General features: G+C 40.4%; 1 protein-coding gene across 2 annotated transcripts in view; it reads left to right on the forward strand.

Moving 5' to 3' along the window:
- Positions 1 to 955: 955 nt before the first annotated feature.
- pld1a (phospholipase D1a) overlaps positions 956 to 20,397 on the forward strand; it is a 29,108-nt gene continuing 9,666 nt past the window's right edge. Inside the window, exons 1-11 of one of the 2 annotated variants that reach the window (XM_070842005.1) lie at positions 956 to 1,057; positions 12,784 to 12,984; positions 13,562 to 13,731; positions 13,918 to 14,060; positions 14,824 to 14,935; positions 15,181 to 15,246; positions 16,048 to 16,106; positions 16,370 to 16,462; positions 17,319 to 17,471; positions 18,311 to 18,460; positions 19,216 to 19,299. In XM_070842005.1, the coding sequence (XP_070698106.1) occupies positions 12,816 to 12,984; positions 13,562 to 13,731; positions 13,918 to 14,060; positions 14,824 to 14,935; positions 15,181 to 15,246; positions 16,048 to 16,106; positions 16,370 to 16,462; positions 17,319 to 17,471; positions 18,311 to 18,460; positions 19,216 to 19,299 (1,199 nt within the window). In that variant the 5' untranslated portion in view covers positions 956 to 1,057; positions 12,784 to 12,815. Of the gene's footprint in view, positions 1,058 to 2,658; positions 2,809 to 12,783; positions 12,985 to 13,561; positions 13,732 to 13,917; positions 14,061 to 14,823; positions 14,936 to 15,180; positions 15,247 to 16,047; positions 16,107 to 16,369; positions 16,463 to 17,318; positions 17,472 to 18,310; positions 18,461 to 19,215; positions 19,300 to 20,397 lie in introns of those variants that run through there. The other variant, XM_070842006.1, reaches the window with a different exon arrangement.

The raw sequence follows: 20,397 nt of genomic DNA on the forward strand, positions 1-20,397 counted from the left end.
CTTACCCTGCAAGGGGTGACGGGTCAATTTAGTCATCAGCACAAGATTCTATCTGGCATTTTAAAATGATTTTTTAAAAGAGCCATTTGAGGTTAAGGTTTTTAAGTTTTAGTTAGTTTTTGCTCAGTGGTGTAGACAATCTTTGATGCTCGATATCTCCAAATTGCCCTCTGACCAGACACAATCATATAATTCCACAGTCACAAAGACTGAAATTGCATTACGGTCAATCTAAAACCCAGATTTAATTCAAGGCTCCAATTCGCCCTCTTCAGAATGAGGACAGGGGCCGTGATGCAGCATTTGTGAGTGTACACTGTACTTCAGAGAGTGCTTTCCCAAATGGGTCAAATTACACTTGCTGTAGAGTTTTTGTTTTTTAATGAAGAACATTTATTGCATGTTTAGACATATAGCACCTGATCTGCACAGTATATACAGACTATTTACATTTCAGATTAATACTGATTGATACTGCATAATGAGGCTAGACCAGAGTTACTTTAGTAACATGCTCAACTGCCACTAGAATATAAAATATATCACCCCCTGGCAAGATGATTTGCCTTTCTGCCAAAGGCAGCGAATAGTTACATCACATGTTTGAAGACCCATAGCCAAGCTGTGTGACATAACAATTAGCTGTAAAACTATAATTCGATGACTATAATTTATTTTATTTCCTGTTATTTTCTGGTCGACAGCTTTCCGGAAGCTTCACTGGTGAAGCAAATAGCCGGTTTCAACATCAGTGTGATTTTCATCATTATCAGAATTGTTGAGTTTCTATTTTTATTGCGCAGATGTAATTCTCATGCTTCAAATATTGTTATCTCTCTGCCCTTTGCGCTCTGTTTACCACTAGATACCATTATGTTTATGACTACTGAATCATGATGTGAGAGAGAGAGAGACAGAGAGAGAGAGAGAGAGAGAGAGAGAAACAAACAGAAGAAGGAGCAAGAGACACTCTAATTGTGGAAAGAACACGAGCAGGACACTTTTTCAGGACCGTTGTGTCTTTTTCAGCCTCTGTGACACCTGTTCATCACATCTGGTATGTATCTGCCTGTGGAAATTTGATGTGTTTGTGTCAGTTTGGAGATGTTCGAGTGAAATTAGACTTTTTGATTTTCAGGGGACATTTGTATTGTGTAATTTAACTACATTCAAGTGGGCCTAAGCACAGTGGTGCAGTGGTTGGCACTGTTGCCTCACAGCAAGAAGGTTTGAACCTTCATTTTGCAAGTTTGCAGTTTGAACCTGCGGCCTGTCTGTGTAGAGTTTGCCTGTTCTTCCCGTCTCCCCGTGGGTTTCATTCTGGGTACTCCGCCTTCCTCCCACTCCAAAGACAGGCGGGTTAGGTTTATTGGTGACTCTAAATTGCTCATAGGTGTGAGTGTGACTGGTTGTCTGTCTCTGTGTGTTGGCCCTTTGATTGACTGGCAACCAGTCCAGGGTGTACCCTGCCTGTACCCCAGTGTCAGCTGGGATTGGATCCACCCCTCAGAATAAATGGTATGGATAATGAATGAATGCATAAGTGGGCCTACACTCACAACAACTGTGGTAGGGATGATAATAGCCAGACAACATGCTGAAATCACTGCTATTTACAAAGATGAAATGCCAAAATTGGACTGTTTCTGGGACAACAGTGGGTAATAACAGCAATAATAATCTTCACTAAAATGGCTGTGTTTTCGTGTCAGGAGAGGTGTTTCTGTCTAGTTATGACTGTGAACCATGTGTTATGTATATGAAAGACCGTGGAGAGTCATCTCTGTGTTTGATGTTTTTATGGTTATATTGCTGTGTATTCTATACATGCAACATTCACCCCCGTCCTGTTTCTGTCCTGTTTCCCGATGCTTCTGGGGTGTGTCTGGTAAACGTGTTTTTCGGATGTCATTTTATCTGAATTATGCTTCCAAGGTGTGGCAGTAGAGCTCAGGGTAAAGTCCCTGTCTGTCATAAGGACACACACACAGATTTGAGAGCTATGTGCAGGAGTGTGTTTGGTGTGTGGGAAGCGCAGTACATCCCTTCATCCACAAGATGGAGAAAGAGATCTCCTCTTTCTGTACTTGAACTTGTGGACACGTAATGTAAAGTAATGAATGGTTGTTGTATTTCTGGTGGAACATTCACTTCCTTCTTTTTTCATGGGTTTTTTTAATTAAATATTACAAACACCCATTTTGTTTGAAACACTTTGAGTGTTTAATTGCTTTGTTGCTTATGCATTTCAGTAAACTCTCAAAAAGACTGAACACACAAGGCACATGCAGTCAGACATTTTCAAAAATGCACAGAAGTGACACAGACAGATGCATGCACATAAAATCCAGAGACCCATAGAAGCATACTTGTACACAGACAGTTTGGACAGAACAGGTGAATAACAGAGAGAGAAAAAGAGAAAGTGTTAGATGATGAGATAATAGATGAGATCAGAGTCATGTATTTTCTCCCCAGGGGACTCCTCCTACTTCACCAGGAGTTCAGAACATTTTTCTTTTTATCCAATGAGAAAAGCCTGTGGGAGGAACCGGTTTCTGTGATTGGTCTGGAGTTTCAGAGGCCCCTCCCTTCCTGAGGAGTTGGAGAGAGTTCACTGTTAGTTTTTTCCTCAGCCCCACAGAGTTACAGAACAGAGGGAGCAGATCACTAGCTGTCTGCTGCTGCCCAACACTTCTTTGTCCGCTCAGGTGGGGAGTGTGTGCCTCACTGTTGTCGTCCATTCAGTGAAGCCAAGTGGATTGATCACTAACCAACATGTGGGCTGCTCGTCCACAAAAAGAGCAGGTTGGTAATGTCTCCCTCTGCCTCTCTGTTTGCCTGTGTGTCTGCTCTGTTCTATTTGCGTCCATAGGCTGGGGGGAGATATGCGTCTCTGTGACACCCCTTGGGTTTGGGTTGTCAGTGGGATCGTGTAGAAGAATGTACAGCATGTTTTAACTCGCCATCAAACTTACTGCTTTAGCATTAGAAACAAACCAGGAGCTGAGTGTAGCTGTTGTCTTGCTGGAGAGAAGATATGTACTTGACATGGAAAGGAGTAGCTGTGTGTGTGTTCATGGTGGAAAGATGAATGTCTGTGTGGAAATCCTTGCTTAGGTGGGTGTGAAGATGAGCCTCTTTGTCCGTCAGTTTATCTTTTGTGAAATACAATAACAAGTAGTGTGTTACCTGTTGTCAAAGACTGCACAGGTGTGTGTGTGTGTCTGTGTGTGTGTGTGTGCTGGCCTACTGACCCCCTTCTCACAGCCTGTTGTGAAAGTTAGTCGCTGCAGCTGGAATGTCATGGGAAGACTGGAGATATTTTGCTTTTCTTTCTCTCGCCCATAACAACACCTCCCCACCCCTCCTCTGCTCCTCTTCCTCTGTTGTCTTTGAAACTGATACACACGATACTGACCTCTGGCATTCAGCAGTCTTCTTTTTGCACGGGCAGCGGCAGAAGCATGACCTCAATACTTTTCTGTTGTGGTGCCAGCATACACTTTCAATAAACTTTATCACCGTTTTTTTCCTGCCTCAGGCTTTAAATGCGAGCGTGTGTGTTTAACAGTATCGATCCGTTCCATGTGGTGCCGTCCTGCTCAGTTTGTGATACATATCAATCATTAATCTGGACAGAGGGAGAAGTTGAAGAATTTTAGTCCACAACCACCTGCAGTGCTTTAGTAAAGACATAAAGTTATGTAATAAGAATTTTACCTTGCTGCTGTGCTCTTCTTCCCAGAGTGGACTGGAAGGATTTAGCGTAGCAGGCAGATTACAGTACTACAGTAAATTTATTCCAGATGTGGACCTCAGTCTCTTATGCTTCTGCCATCTGGTGCACCCTTGAGAAAAACCCGCAAACTCTGTTTTGAGTTTCCATATGACTGATTAAAACATTATTGGGTTATGCAACAGACATTGCCCCTCTGCAACTTTCATTGTCAGTCTGCATCATAAAACTGTTCATAGCTAATATTGTGTATAAGTGTATGTGATTCACCAAATCCTCAACAGGAACATACTTTCTCAATGATACCTCCATAGGTAACAGGTTTAAATCTAATTAGAGTTACAGTGTGCAGGAGATAGATAATGACCAAGCACTCCTGCTTAGACCGGAGAAGATGATTTATTTATATAGTGAAAAATGTCACTGTGCCATTTGGCTCTCAGACTGTCATTTGCACATTGTTTTGCCTGTGGATCTATTTTTAAAAAATCAGATTAGCTTATTTTTAGCCCATATACAAGCATGATTTATGTCCTGTGTTATGAATTCTCAGGTATCGAGGTCCATATTAATCAAGTGACAGAATTTTCTTGCAAAGACCCAATTAAAAAAACTCGTATTTTACTCCTTGTCGTTCGTGGTATCTAGCCATGCACATAGTCGTTGTAAGGTTTTCTGAGATTTTGGCATTTCTGCCTACTCCCCTAAATAAATGGAGGTAAATGGAATTTTGTCTGTGGTGCTCATATGATTTAAAATACATTAAAACGTTGCTCTCATTTCTCTGGCTAATCCATTAGTTCTCAGTGTAATTTTTCTTTATTTCACCACAAACAAAACCCTATTCGACCCCATTGTGTTGGTGTGAGGATAGAAATCTAAGCCACAGGTATTCTCAGGGATTCCACTGGAGATGGAAATTTGGGTAAACTTTCCGTCAAGAACACAACTATCCTCTACACTTTCTTGCCCTGCTGCTGTAATCATGGTGATTCAGAGTCGCTTGTGTAGTCAGTATGCAAGTTATAGTTTGGTCATTTCCAGGCTCTGACTTGGCTGGCTTGGTAGGGCTGAGTCAGGCTTGGCTGAGAGAGAGAGAGAGGGAGAGAGAGAGCAGTTCCATCACTCCTTCAGTACAATGATGCCTTGTGTTACCGCCAGCAGAACGCCACTCTGGCGATGATGACGATTGCTCCCTCTCCTTTTCTGGCATCTACTGTATGTCTTGTTTTCTCTGCCTCTGTGACCATCCCTATCCCCCTATCCATGGTGCGAAGGATTAGATAATAGGCAGCTTTAGTGTGGGCTGAGAAAGAGAGGTGCCACAGAACTCTCTTGTTGCTTCTCTCTCTCTCTCTCTCTCTCTCTCTCTCTCTCTCTCTCTCTCTGTACCATCTGCGCCATGAGGAGCTTGGCACCACACAATCTATAAATGCCAAGCTACGTTTATGTTATTTATTGTATTTGTGTGTGTGTTTGTGCAGTGTTATGCAAAGATGGTGTTTACATGTATGTACGGTCTCTTTTAAACTATTTAAATCATTCACTGTGTGTGTCGAACTTTGTAAATGTCAAACTTGGTGTCACGCATCCAGGAATAGATGATGCACCTCACAAGTTATCCATTTTTTCACGCTAAGTGGCTAATTAGTCACAGCATTGACATAGATGTTCCACCTCTACTGTTATCTTTAATAATTTGACACTTTTCAAAGATGTATTACAGGCAAACCTGCTGTAGAGGCACAAAAGTAGGAATATCAGGCGCCTTTTAGAATAGACAGACAGAGTTCATTTAAGGAATGGTAGAAATAACTGTGCATACATTTCTGGAAAACACTTTTTGGAGAAAAGAAGAAAGTGTGACAGATTTTATCAGTGCTGATACAGAGGTTGATAGTTGATGTACACTGATAAAGAAGTCTGGCTCAGAGGTGATGAAGAGCACTTCCAAAAAGGAGAATTCTGCTTTGATAATGATGATGATGATGCTTAGGTCATTCCACAACTTTATGATGAAATGCGGTTAAACTTTTTTGTGTGTCATTTCCCATGTTTCCCAGAAAGACCAGCCTCTGTTCTCAAAGTATAACTTGTATTTAAGGCTGCACAGACATATTCTGATTTCAGTTTGGCAAACTCATACATAAAATAGTCAAACCGGGAATTAAATGATAAGATGTGGTCACAAAATGAATTTACTGAAATTCAAAAAACAGTAATTTTGAATTGTGTATATATTGCGGCTGCATAACTCTCTGGTCTGGTAGTTGCTTCACATTGTTTTTTAAGTGTGCAAGGTCAGATTTTCTGCTATTATATCCCCAAAAAAAATCTTGATCATCACCTGGACAGGGGGAGAAAGAAGACATGGCATACAAAGAAGAAAATGATCTGTATGTGCTGTCCACTTTAGACCCCTCTAACATCAGGATGCCCTAAAGCAGCAGAGGAAAATCATTTTCTTTAGCGTATTGGAAATATAAACATTCTCCACCCAGCTCGGGGTGCAGACAATACCATTGTTTCCCTGTTCAAGGCTTTTAGGATTTCATTTAGGTCTCCTGCAGCCAGCGCAACTCAGCTCCCAGCAGTCGCCACACCATGGCATCTTCCCACCTTTCATACTAGATCGGACGACTGTCACACCAATTGACAATGATGTGACAATTATGTGCAGTATAGACCAGGAAACAAGCTTAGGTGACATTGTTTATGAACATGCCTGCAGATGTGGCCAGGGTGACTTTGTCTCTGTCCCCCCCGTGATCCTCATGGATTCTTGTGCTGCTACTGCAACACAACTTATAAGTGATACACAGATATAAGAAATGAATAATTATGAATGTTACCAAGCTAATGTTTCAAATTTGTATCATGTTTTTGGTAATAAAAATCTAATGTTGAATGTTGATGGAATAGTTTAACATTTTTGGAAATATATTAGCTTAGCATAAAGACTGGAGACAGCAGGAAATAGAGTCCAATGTGTAAAAATCACAATTTGTCATCTTGCAGAGGATTATATAGTAGACATAGATAGATAGATAGATAGATAGATAGTGCTTGTATGAATTAAACAAACAAGGTATGATGAGTTAATTAGTGAGCTTTAGAGGTGGAAAGTGGATTTAGTTACTGTTGGACAGATCAAGACTTTTCTCCAGTGTCCAATCTTTGTGCTAAGATAAGCTAATAGGGTGCAAACAGACCTAAGAGTGTCTCAGGTTACAAACTGTCCATTGGGCCAGTCTATTTGAAGTGTCCTGCTCAACCAGAGAGATTTTATACCCATTTCTTTACCAGGACAGATGTATCTCAAAGGCTTTACACTGAATTTGACTTAAACATCACATTCCCGGTAATGGATCTGGTCTCATTATAGCTTATGAAATTGGTCCCTGCATGCAATGCGTAGTAATATGTTTTTAATGGCATCATGAGAGACTAAATTTCCTGAGTGTGACATGTTGAAAAGATTGACGAGTCCCCGTTTTGCTTTTATGATGCCTCATTTATTTTTCTCTCTTTCTGTGCCACACTCTATCGAACCTCCGCAGTTCCTCTCCTACTCAACATTCTTCCATTTCTTCGTGCGTGATTTTTACAAAGCATTGATTCCAACTAATTGACATTTAAGAGGGATGCTAGCACACGGAGAGAGAGGCGGACGCTCTTAGCTGCCTCCGTTGATATTTAAAAACAAGCAACTCGCTGGCTGTTAAAACTATCGCCATGACAACAGGACAGGAAGCAGGAAGTTGGCAGTGTTCCACTGGAAAGGAGTAGAGAGATAACTCCCTTGCAAACGTCAAGTCCCATTGCACTCTCATCACCTCTCTGCTTTCTCATTCGATTGCATCCTGTAGACGCAGACACCATGACCAGTGCGTTTGTGCATGCATGTCAGTGTATGTGTTTGACACCTGAGTCCACACATGCCGACGTTCAAACCATAGTCAGCATTCCCATAGTCCCAATGCAGTTAACCTCCTCCTGTGAGGGTCAAGCCTATTGCGGGTCATGGATATTCTTAGAGCAGGGAGGGCTGCTGTCGTAAATACTCCACTTGCAAGATTTCCACATTCTCACAAAACATATGATGCATTAGTCTTTATTGGTGTAACAAAGTGTGTAATGGTGTGATGGCCAGACTGACACACTGATGCACAGTAAGTGTTCATTGATGAGTTTGTTGAGCTTGAAATTTGGAGTCTTTCGGTCTGGATTCAGTCCACCTAATAAATATGTGGTTTCCATATTGTACTATGTGGCACACCATTCTTAGCTGTGTGCCTTTCCCACACTGTTGTCTTTCTGATTTAGAGTCAGCAATCAACATCATTAATTGTAGTGAAGCCCAGTAACATAATCTGATTCTCTATTTACTATCTTACATAAGCATCCTTATTCAGAAAGGCAGCGAATGAGACAACGATAGGATGGATGAATGAAGAGACTAAATGGTTTCAAAGGGACAACAGGAAACACACAGACATGCAGTCACTGTAGGCAACTGGTGACTGCCGGTGACTCTTCTGACTGTGTGAGCGTGTTGGATCTTGTTCAGTGGAGTGGGAATGTTTACTGTCAAGCTGTTATCTGTTTGTGTCTACGTGTTCATGTGCTATTTACTTGTCACGAACATTTTTAGCTCCAAACAGAAGAATTTAGCACTTTGTAGAGAAAGGATGCACCTGTTTCTCACCAAAGAAGGGTGTATTCTTAGACTGGGTTATATAGGCTCTGATCATGTTTGACTTGGATATGATACATTTCAGCCTCACAGGCAGTTTATGTTGAGAATGAAGCTAATGAGTGGAAAGTCCCCAATGGTAAACCTCACTAAGTCTCAGAGTGTCATTTATTTTGCCTTCACTGACTGTAAAGAAAAATAGTATCTGTATCCATGTAGGGTTGGAAATTGAAAGGATACCAATGTCATTATTGATTTTGCTTATCAGTCCGATTCTTTTTTGATTACTTTACTGATTCCTGATCAATTTTCTGTTCTGAACAGTGAAACTGTTTTATTATGTTTTGGTCATGTTAAAATAATTACTCTGCTGCTTTTTTAAAAGGACTTAACTTGATATGGTGTGAAAAGTAAAAAGAAGCCAGGCTTTCTGCCATGTCTCCTTGCTGCTTGGTTTCCAGCCGCATTGACAAGCGAGTTTGATGTCATTGTTTTGCAATGTGCAACTATCAAAAAACATGCCAGCATCAATAAAAGGTATTGATAAGCTCAAAGGCATATGATTCCAATGGTGTGGACAATTTAGAGCTGGTTTTCAACTGGAAGCGGTTCTCTAGACCCATTGCAACACGTGTGTGTTTGTGTGTGTTGTTTCTGCCCTGACTTGCCTCATAGAAACAGTTCTAGAAATTTGATGAATCACCAAAACGTCATCCTTTGGTGCTGCTCCACCCTGTTTACCTTATGAAATAAGAAGAAAAAGAGACACTGCCTCTGTTTGCTGTATTTCCCTAAACTGGAGACAGTGTTTAAGTTGTTCCATTTGTAACTTTTTATATGTCAATATATCACTGCTAGACTCATCACAATACTTTGGATTGTTCTGTCTCACGGCGGTGTTATTGCTATATCTGAAACTTTAGGCCACATTTCCTGTAAACTTTTTTTAATTTCTTGTGCAAAAAGATTTATTTCTATCAGTCACTGCTTGCTGTCTGCCTTAATCAGTCTGTTGTCAGATGTTAGTATGAAAAGATGAGCACTGTTAACACATACACTTTGGATCACTGTGAGCTCGGGTGAGATACGCAGGACGTCTGCTCCCTGCTTGTAAACACACACATCACTTTGAGCATTTTGTCTCCAGAATACATTTTCAACTGACGGGCCTTGTTGACATCCTCTGGAGAAACGTTAATTATGTCCCAGTCGAGCCCCTTTTCAGCAGCGTCTAACCTAAATTACACTTGACAGCATTTTCATCTAAACCATTAATGTCATTTGTATTTGTATTTGTAGAGCACCTTTCAAAACACAGTTATAAAGTGCTTCACAACAACAAAATAAAAAATACAAGTACAAAAAGCCAAACAGAAAAAATAAACTAAAATAAAGTATGCAAATTGAATAAAGTAATATTAGAATTGATTTTAAGACATACACAGCAAAGAATTAAGTAAAGGCACATTTGACGTGTGTTTTTAAAACGGATTTAAAAGGGGACAAAGATGTGGTTTGCTTGATCTCCTCTGGCAGATCAGTCCAGAGCGACTGGGCCCAAACAGCAAAGGTTCAGTCACCACTGGTCTTTGATCTAGAGCCACGAACGTCTGAACCCACTGGACCCACTGAAGGAGCTCAGGCTACACTTGGCTTCATATGGAATCAAACTTGCATTGAGGTACTCAGGGGCCAGCCCCATCTGGGCCTTACAAGTGATGATTAAAAGCTTAAAATAGATTCAAAAAGTGCACATGGAAGCAGTGTAATGAAGCTTAAATTGGGCTTATGTGTACAATAATAAGGGAGTGCACAGAATAATCAAAAACCCCAATCACAACTAAAATATCCTTTAATGAAATCTCTTTTCAGAATCTTTTTGCCGAATCAGCTGCTTTCTTTCCTCCCTTTCCTTTCTTCTTCTCTCCTTGTGTCTTATTCGTGCCTACCTCAGAGGGAGGTTTGTTAATGGGCTACATCTCTATGAGGTGGTCTTGGATGACTTTGTTTTGTGTGCATGGGTCCTTCTTTGTGAGTCTTTTTTTGTGCATAGAATGCTGCACTTGAAAGATGCAAGCAGACCGCTGTAGAGTTTGCTGCAGGTCTGTTATTTTCTACACCCTCCCTGGATCCTGTCTTAGTAATGCAGGATTTTACAGATGACTGCTCTTGGAGCTAAAATGAAGTGGGAGCAGCAGTGTAGTAAGCACATGAGAAGCATCATTTTAACAGGTTTAACAGGTTTTTGGCATCACAAGTAGTATTTATTATACAAAACTCAACTGTTCTCATTGATGTGTACCAGTGAGGTGATAATGAAACTGAAATAGAGAACTGAGCACAGTTTCTTCATAATTCTTTGCTCAAAGTAAACGTCCACTAAACATCACACGATGCAGCTTGCTGTTTGTTTACATGTGTATCTGCCTAAAAGGTGAAGAAATACACTATTTTGACTGTATGTGCATGTGTATGCTGTCTGCCTTTGTGTCATGCACAAGCACTAAAACTAATGTAGCCTGACTGGCCAGGTGTCGATGCATGTAATGCTTAAAATTAATTTTGGTTCGTATGGCTGACTGTGTCCATGTGTGTGATGCCCAGCTTCGGCAGGTCTTACTCAGCATCATGGTTTAGCATGCAGCCACTGTAGATATTATAGATTTGCACTGAAATCAACCAAAGAACCCATGGTGATACAGCCTTAAATAAAGGACATGAATATGAAATGATCAAAATCAGACACTATAAGATTAAAGAGTAAGTGAATAGGACATGGAGTTTTTTTGGCATTTGAGTCTTTTTTGTGCAACTAATACAAAAGCTCAAAAATTGCACAGGTTGAGACACAGCGCTCGGCATAAAGGCCAATTTAAGACTGATTTTGGCACCAATATATGATTTTTTTAAATTTACTATCAGTTATGTTACATATCCACTAAGCATTTTGGATCTCTTCCATATTAAGGTCGTTTATAGTGATCGTGTTTTTAAAAAAAGTTTTGGTTTTTCATGTTGGCTCCTTGATGTTAGGAATAGTGTGTAATATGAGGAAAAGGGAACAATGGGACTCTTTGTCTAAGACCTCAAGGTCAAGTTAATATTGTTGAGAAATGGACTGAATGTTTACTTAGAATCTTCTATGAAGAAATAACAAAATTGCTCATGTATGATTGGTGAGTACATAGTAAGTCATTGAACTCATGATAACACATTTATAGGATCTGGAGGCGGAGGAGGCTGTCAGCTGATTTCTTTTATGTCATTCATTGTGTGGTTCAGTAATGAACAATTGAATTCCGGCCACCCAGTTAGTGTGTCATTAACTGGATTAATGACTGGATTAACTCTTAGGAATCTCTCAGAAGAATCTCAGACCACTGAAGTTATGGGTGACAAATGCTTTATCCAGCAGCAGTTTCCAAAGAGATATATCAGCACTTTATAGGTGCTGTAGAGGAAGGGTGGGGTGGGTGTGGGTGGGTGTGTATGACTTCAATAACGCTGAGGTAGCACAAAATCATTAATTGAATCACTCTCAAAACAAACTATTTTAAGTGCTGCACCCAGGTCTGATGGGGCGTCGGAGAGAACAAGACATACATGCAGTATTTCAAAATTTTCCTCATAGTTAAAAGGGCAAACATTTCTATATTCTTTTATATTTATTTTTCAACATGTCAAAAAGAATGACTTATGTAACATATTACTGACAGAATACTGCATAGACTTGTTATCCTGCATGGTTTATGACTCCAGGGACAATAATCAACATGACGGTTTGTCTGTTAGGACACACATTCCTTCAAACAAATGCAGATGCTTCGGGCTCACCAAACAACTGTTGACAATTATATGAATCAGAAGCTATGTCTGTCGCAGTAACCAGATCTTTGGGATCCGACAGATCTGATGGGAGATTCAATTTGTTTTTCACCCACCACAATCATTTAATATCAAATCAGGGAATATATTTTGAAAGATTGGTGTTTATGGAGTTGTACAGTGCGGCTGAGCGGTGCCCTCATGCGACCTTGAAACCTGTTACAGTTGTGTCTACAGTATGTTTGTCTGTTTTTTTTGAGTATGTCTGTAAAGAGCCTGCATACTTGCGGTCCTCATGGGACTCTTGGAATAGAAAATCAGGGTCCCAGTGGTGATCTGGATATGGTTAAAGGAAGGTTGAAAGTCAAATAACAAATCTCTGTCTGTGGGAGTGTATGTACTCTCAGGAAACGGCCATCTCATGACATGGACAAGGACGTGGAAACTCTCACGCACTCAAGTTTGCATTCGTTCACTTTTTGAGGTTCGTTTTTTTTAAATTGGAAACTGTCGTCTCTTCTAGGCTCGCCCTGCTCTGGGGGCTAACTGCTGAGCATGCTGGGTAATGCTCCACCCGCGACTAGTAGCCTCAACCTGGTGAACTCCGAAGTATCCCCAGACGCTCACGACGGTATCAAGATGGCTGACCTTGTGGAGAGCCTAGATACCAGAGAGCTGGACTTGGGAGAAGGGGAGGAGATCGACTATGATGGAAACTATATAGGTGTGTGGTTCGATGTTTTCTTGCAGTGTGATTTTGCCATTTTTTCTCCCAGGAATATGATGACACCTAAAGGAAAATGTGACAATAAACAAAATAAATTACCCTAAGTAGTACAAACACATACTGTACTGTGAGTGTGATCATTGTAAACAATATATCTGAGGAATACCCAGCAAGAAGTCAATTATTCCAGTGATAAACAGTTCATCTGGTAAGATTATTACTGTCCTCTTTGGGTTGTGCCTGGGGTCTGTGGGAAATGTAGGAAAATCAAGGGGTTGTAGAAAATTGACAAAAAAATACATGAAGAAATACTTGGTGAGCCTTCAAACTGGTATCTAACAGTGCAGGAGTAGGAGGGTGGATTTTTCCTTTACATAATTTAGATCTCACAAACTTTACAGGAGAATAAACAGACACATTTGACCTAACAGTGCAGACTAGCAAAACATCAAAATCTTGAACAAAGGCCGACTTTTTCAGTGATGCAGCCTACTCACTCCCAAGCAGCCTGAACAACTCCTACAAGCACAGGCAGAAAGGCCATGCTAACCATCCGCCTCTCTCTTTCTCCTAGGGGACTGTCGTATCCCATTTTCAGCGGTTTATGCCACAGTGGGCTTTAAGGAGGCCACTGCTAAGGTCTACCTCCCCACTGTGCCCATCACTGCTCGGATCCTGGAGGTGGAGAGATTCACCACCGCGCAAGACCGCTTCAACCTTTCCCACCACAGGAGTGTCAACAAGGTTACTGCACACCCAATATTCATGGAAGCATTTTACAACTATATTTTTAACAGTTTCTAAAGCAGCTAAAATGATTTTAATGTTTGCCCTACTAAATATTAAGCTCATCGCTTCAATCTCAAAACACACTGCTACCCTTCCCCCAATGTGTTGTGTGTGTGTGTGTGTGTGTGTGTGTGTGTATAGTCTCTGCCAGCAGTGTTTAGGATTGAGCTGAAGCATGGTGAGTTTACCTGGGTGGTTAAAAGGAAGGAGAAACATTTCATGGAGCTGCACAGAGAGCTGAGGACGTACAAGACCTTCATGAGGATACCGCTGCCATCACGGAGGTTGGTGCCTACACACACACACACACACACACACACACACACACACACGCATAGATTTATAAGCCCACATGGATATGCACACTTGTTTGTGTCACATTGCATTGACTTCCAATCTTTTCAACATTCTTAAACATTTTAAAAGAAGAAAACACACTTATTGGGTTCGTTGCCAAGAAAATCAATAGTGCTTTAGTGTCTATGTACTAAATATGAAGCTTGAACCAGTAGAAGTCTCTGCCTTTGTTTTCTTCTTTTCTTATTATTTTTCCATCTCTTTCCCTCCCTCTCTCTGTTTTTCATCCTCTCACTGGAAAACAAAGGAATGTTGCCCATGGATATTAATAGGATTTACATTTGCCCCACCATCCTCTTTCTCTCTCCCTGTCCTTGTTCTTTTACCTGTGGAATAATCAGTCTAAATGTTATCAGTGAAACAAATGTTCATTTTACCACTCTGCATGCCTGGTTGACATAACACAACAGTTAGTCAACGTGCAAACAGCCAGTTTATTCGGGCTTTTACATTTGCCCATCGAAGCACCTGCTGGCAGGAAAGGTACACAGGAAATTATATGTTTTATTTTTGGAGCAGTGGCCTAAATCTGTTTTTTAGCTTTGGAAAAGGGTTGAACAGAAGCAGCCATTGCACAAAGGTTTGAGTGTGGAAACACTGTGTTATTTGACAAGTGCATTCTGGAAAACCGTGTTCAAATAGCTTGGACTCTTTAATTCAACACGTTATTTCCTCCCTCTTTTATCTCAGCCACACAGTGAGGAGAAGGACAGTGAGGAAGAGTGAAGTGAGGGAGATGCCCTCCCTGCCGAGGGGAGGGGGAGACGAGCTGGTGCGAGATGAGCAGGTCTCCAGCAGGAGGGTACGTTCCAACAGCGACTGTTTTCCTGGTTGGAAAATTCCCACTTGTCATATCTTAACTTAATGGCAAGTAGCTCTCCTGGCACCCACTTGTTGCCATGACACTGAACTCCTTGCCAGCACATTCATCCTCTAAACCCCCTCTTTGACTGTGTGCGCATGTGTGTGCATGTTGGTGTTTATTTGCATGGATTTTGTCATTAAAATACTCACAGTGGCCAAAATATAGTGTGTGTGTTTTTACAGAAACAATTAGAAGACTATTTGAACAAGCTGCTGAGGATGGCCATGTACCGCAAATATCACCACACTGTGAGTAACTGTACTGAGCGCTGCCAGTTGTCACTTCATCATAATCTCATAATGCCTGCCAGCCAATAAGTCTAAGTTTGTACTAACTTTGTGTGTGTATTCTACGTTTCTCTAGACATGAGACAAATATATCATGTCAGCTACAGTTCATACCTGAGATGCAGTGTTAAAGTAAATATAATTAACAGCATTTTACTGCACTCTACCTTTGTGGTGGAACATTGAGTGTTGACACAGATCATTAATGTGTTTACCCATAGCAACTGTCTCTGCTTAAGGTTGACACACGGAATCTAAGGAATTTAAGCATGTTATTACTTCTCATTCAAGCTACCCTTATGACTCAGCGAGACACATAAAACGTCTCCTTTTTTTTTTTTTGGAAGTTACTTAGAAACAACTGTATTGATTTATTGTATTCTTATTTTTATTTGCCTATTTCTCATTCTTAAAAACAGGTGATGCCAAAATATTGAGGTGACATCTTTTGGCCAACAAACACTCTTCAGTATACTGAACTTTACAGCACCCTTAATTACTTTACAGTTACTGAGCTTTAAAACCGCTTTAAATCAATACTATGCTTAGCCAAAGCCTGTTGTGTGATCATTCTGACGCATTCAAAGTTAATATCTGAGGTGACAACATGTGCTGAGCTAATTTAAGACAAGCCGCATTGCACGCAGGTGGATGGTATGTGTAGATGTAATAGTTGCCTGCTGATATGTTCAGTATGTATCCAGTTTTTTTTGGTCTGTCCATACTGGAGTCACTGCATTGTCTCTTCCTGTCTATTCTCAGATGGAGTTCATTGACATTAGCCAGATGTCTTTTATTCATGACTTGGGGCCCAAAGGACTGTGAGTATTTTCACTTCTTTCAATCCCTTTTCCTTCCCATCTGTACGAACACTTCTGTCAGTATTGTGTCAGGTAGGTAAGTGCTGAACTGTTTAAAGAAGACTGAAGCACTTGACGTGAAATCTAAAGGATCAAGATGAAAATCCCATGTCAGAGTTGTTGTGAGACAACTACGTGTACTCATTTCTGAACTACCAAGTCTTTTGTTTTATACTCTCCTGTAGTACAGAAAGTATTTAATTGTCTTTTTATGTCACTCACAGGGAAGGGATGATCTATAAGCGCTCAGGAGGACATCGTATTCCTGGCATGAACTGCTGTGGCCACAGTCAGGCCTGCTACCGCTGGTCCAAACGGTATGTGGTTACTTCTATGCTTGTGTGTTGCTCTGCCTGTCTCTCTTCATCGTTGTCCTTCTGTCAATGTTTTTATGTTTGTGTGTCTGTTATTTCCCTTGCCATTTTTTTTTAGCTGCCATGTTCACATCATGTATATTGCTACTCTTGGCTGTTTTTTTTTTCTCCTTGTAATGACGCTGTTTCATCTTTTTTTTGCAGTAACTTGATGGTAGCTAAACAAACATGTTAAGTTTTGATTTCTTAGTCTCTTGCAATTTTGATTTCACCACTACAACATGGAACTCTGAACATGTGAACTGATAACAAGGATTGAAAAGAACTGGCAAGTTTGTCAAAAATGTAGGTGTGATGGATGCTGTATTCACATTTCTGGCAGGAAGTTGTATGAGTGTGGGTGTTAAATGACCAACACAGTGGCCACCCATTGCATATTTAAAAAGATAATAATGATATCATCTTGATAAGTGTTAGTTTTGTCTCTCCAGTTTTTGGCTACTTTTCTAACAAAATCTTAGTAGCATCTTCAGCACAGCTGCATCGGCACACGCTTCCCTTTCTCTTCATCTGTTTGTCTGTTTCTCTTTCTCTCCATCACAGCCAAATTATTATGTGAGCAGTTTTTATTGTTATTTTCTAAAGACAACACAGAAAAATCCCACACGTTTGAAACGCTCGGCCCATCCACCTACATCCCATGACATGTTTTCTACCCACTTCCTTCTCTTAACACGAGAAATATAAGAAATGAATCGCAACAGTCAATCAAGCTCTGCAGACTTTTACGCAGACACACCAATAATCAGAAATCCTGATGGTGATAATAATGAGGACTGTGTGTGTATGTGTTGTGTAGCTGGCTGGTGGTGAAGGACTCGTGCCTGCTGTACATGAAGCCAGACACAGGGGCCATCTCCTTCGTGCTGCTGTTGGATAAAGAGTTCAGCATCAAGATGGACTCCAAAGACACAGAGACCAAACACGGAGTCCGGATTGATAGTCTCTCCAGGTTATACTTCTGTGTATATGTGTGTGTGTGTGTTTGTGTATATGTATGGTTGAACGTTTGAATTTTGTAGCAGATGCCCAAGGTGAAAACGTATAACATAACTAATGTTATTTCAACACCGGTTGAAAAGAAAATCCTCTCGTGGATTCTGTTACACCGTTCGATAAAATGAGTTCAGCATGTAAAAATGTATCTCAGAGGGTTATATTTTGACAGCTTTCCTTCAGCCTGCCTAATTCAGTTCTTACACAGTGAACAGAGAACAGGCGTAAACCTGTTGCATCCAATTGTGGTTTAAAGTGTAGGTGGAGTGCACTGAGCAATAGTAGGCATAGTGAGAAACATTTCTGTCTTTGCTGAAAATTCATTTCATTCAGGTTTGCTGATTTATAATGTGGTGAAAACCAGGTGTTTACAAGTATTTGATCATTTTGGATGGCTTAAACATTTTCTTTCTGTTCAGCTTGCATTTCAAATCACCACCAATGTTCCAAAAATGAATAAATCACCAATGGGCTCAAAAATCACAGCTTAATTTCTTAATGCTGTCATTAACAGACTGCTGTTACAGGATGGATTGTTTCCTTTAGCTCCTTTTCATTCCAACACTATTAATCCAGAGCTTATTTCATTTTAGGAATGATCACTCTGTTGAGCTCTGTTATCTCATAAAAGAAAAAAAAAACAATGCCTGCTTTTGTAAACTGATCAGCTGTGTGTTAAGCTAATGGCTTCAGGTTTTGGCACTAGTGTGGTTCAGACCACAGCCAATAGAATGACAACATGTACCTGTAGGCATGTCATTTTATTTCATTGAATCTTTCCGCATCCTTCTGCAGGACTCTGGTGTTTAAGTGCAGCAGCTACAGACACGCGCGCTGGTGGGGTCAGAGCATCGAGAGCTTCGTGAGGAGTTATGGGAAGGCTTTCCTCAGAGATCACCGCTTTGGATCATTTGCACAGGAACAGGAAAACATCCCAGCCAAATGGTAACTTCATTCGTGATGTTGGTGTGTCAGGGAAATGACTTCATGCAAATAAACAGACTCTGTCTTTTTTTTTTTTTTTTAATTTGTGGCTTTTCAAACCTACAAAAGTAAAAAACAACAAAAAGGAAGCCATAAGTAAGCTGCACATTTGAGAGTAAACTCATTTTATCTTATTTTTTTCTCTGCCTCTGCTGGTAACTATGGAAATGTATGAGATGACTGAACAGTCAACTCTCTCTTCGCCATCTTTCAGGTCTTTTTTTGTATTATCTCCCCCTCAGCTGGCAGATCCTGTGATATTGAATCATTTGTGTGATAATGTCATTATGTAGTCTGTGTACTCAGCACAGAGCCTGAGGGAAAAACATGCTGCGGTCCTGTGAGCTCATGGGAAAATATTGTTTAAAGAGCATTTATGTCACAATGACACGGCCATGAGTGTTGCTTGAAGCAGGGTTAATAAAGTGGGAGAAGTGAACAGACAAGAGGGCAATAGTGTCTCTATGGCTCATTCTGCTTTGACCTAATTGTGGTTTATGGGAGGTCTGAGGCAAGTTGTGACAGAACAGACGAATTTAAATAAGCAGAACTAGTTATTTATTGACTTAACACGGTTCACTCAACATGAAGCACTCCGTATGCGTGTTTACCTTTGTGCATATGTGTGTGTGTGTGTGTGTGTGAACACAAGCACATGTGACTGTGATATCTTTTTTTCACATGTTACGCTGAGTAACTGTAATTTGTCTTTGCAGGTATGTGAATGGAAAAACGTACATGGAGGATGTGGCTGATGCTTTGGAAGAGGCTAAAGAGGAAATCTTTATCACTGACTGGTGGTGAGTTTCATTGTGTCTTTGGTGATAAAAATGTCAGTACTGACGTGTGAGAACCCCAAAATGACCACCTCAACATCCAGTGAAGCCTCAGCTTTCTCCAAATCTTACAGAATAATAATCCTAGTAAAGCAAAATAACAGAACTTCATTGACTCTGTTAACTCTGGAAATGATTAAGGGATTAAGTATTTGTTTTATTTCATAGTGACAATTTGATGTTTTTTCACATCATAAATTATTAGGATTAAGTGATGCACCTAAAAACAGTTCAAAAACGAAGTAAGATAAATTCGGCTGCCAAGGCAGAGACAAAAAGTCTTGATTGTATTTCCGAAAAAGGGGCTGAAGAAAAGTCCAGCTTGCTGTTTATCACCATTCATTATTATTTGAAGTGTTTTAAACCCAGTGGATACATGCAAGTGCGAAAATGTTTATCATGTCAGTGACTTGATAATCACAATGGCAAAGTGATCTATTTATCTATGAAAATATCTGTATTGTTGTTTATTACTTGTTGCTTTATTGCACATTCCTAACTGCTCTGATCTGATTGGCCAGTATGTGGGCTGTTCAGTCCTCTGAACTGAAGCTTTGGTTAGTTGTGTAATAAAGGTTACTGTGGTGTTCTGGCCTGATTAAAAGTGAGCCAGCTAAGTCGAAAAGCCCAAATTAGAGGCGCCCTCTGGACTTTCCTTTTTGTTTACATTCAGTATTAATTACTAAAGCACAACATTTGCAAGGCTGATTTTTCTTTGAGCCTTTTGAATTTGAGCCCTCCATTGTTTATATCCATAATTACTTGCTAGCACTCTTCTTCTTTGACTTTCTTGACGCTTTGCTGGGTATCTGGGAGCATTACGGCCATCATCATGACTCCTTCCAAAGATAAGCTTGGCAACTTGACATTCTGATACCCAGTTAGTCTAGTGCATGTTGTTACACATTACATTATGTATTACAAGCCCTGGCACTCTTGCAGGAAATACAATAGTATAGGTTCTAATTACAGTCTCATCCATACACCCAGAATAGAAATACACGGACAGAAGGATGCAGTCTTCATACAGTACCTGCTACTACACCTCCTTTGTCTCTGTAA

The sequence above is a fragment of the Pempheris klunzingeri genome, chromosome 13 (genome assembly GCF_042242105.1).
Source record: "Pempheris klunzingeri isolate RE-2024b chromosome 13, fPemKlu1.hap1, whole genome shotgun sequence".
Taxonomy (NCBI): domain Eukaryota; kingdom Metazoa; phylum Chordata; class Actinopteri; order Acropomatiformes; family Pempheridae; genus Pempheris; species Pempheris klunzingeri.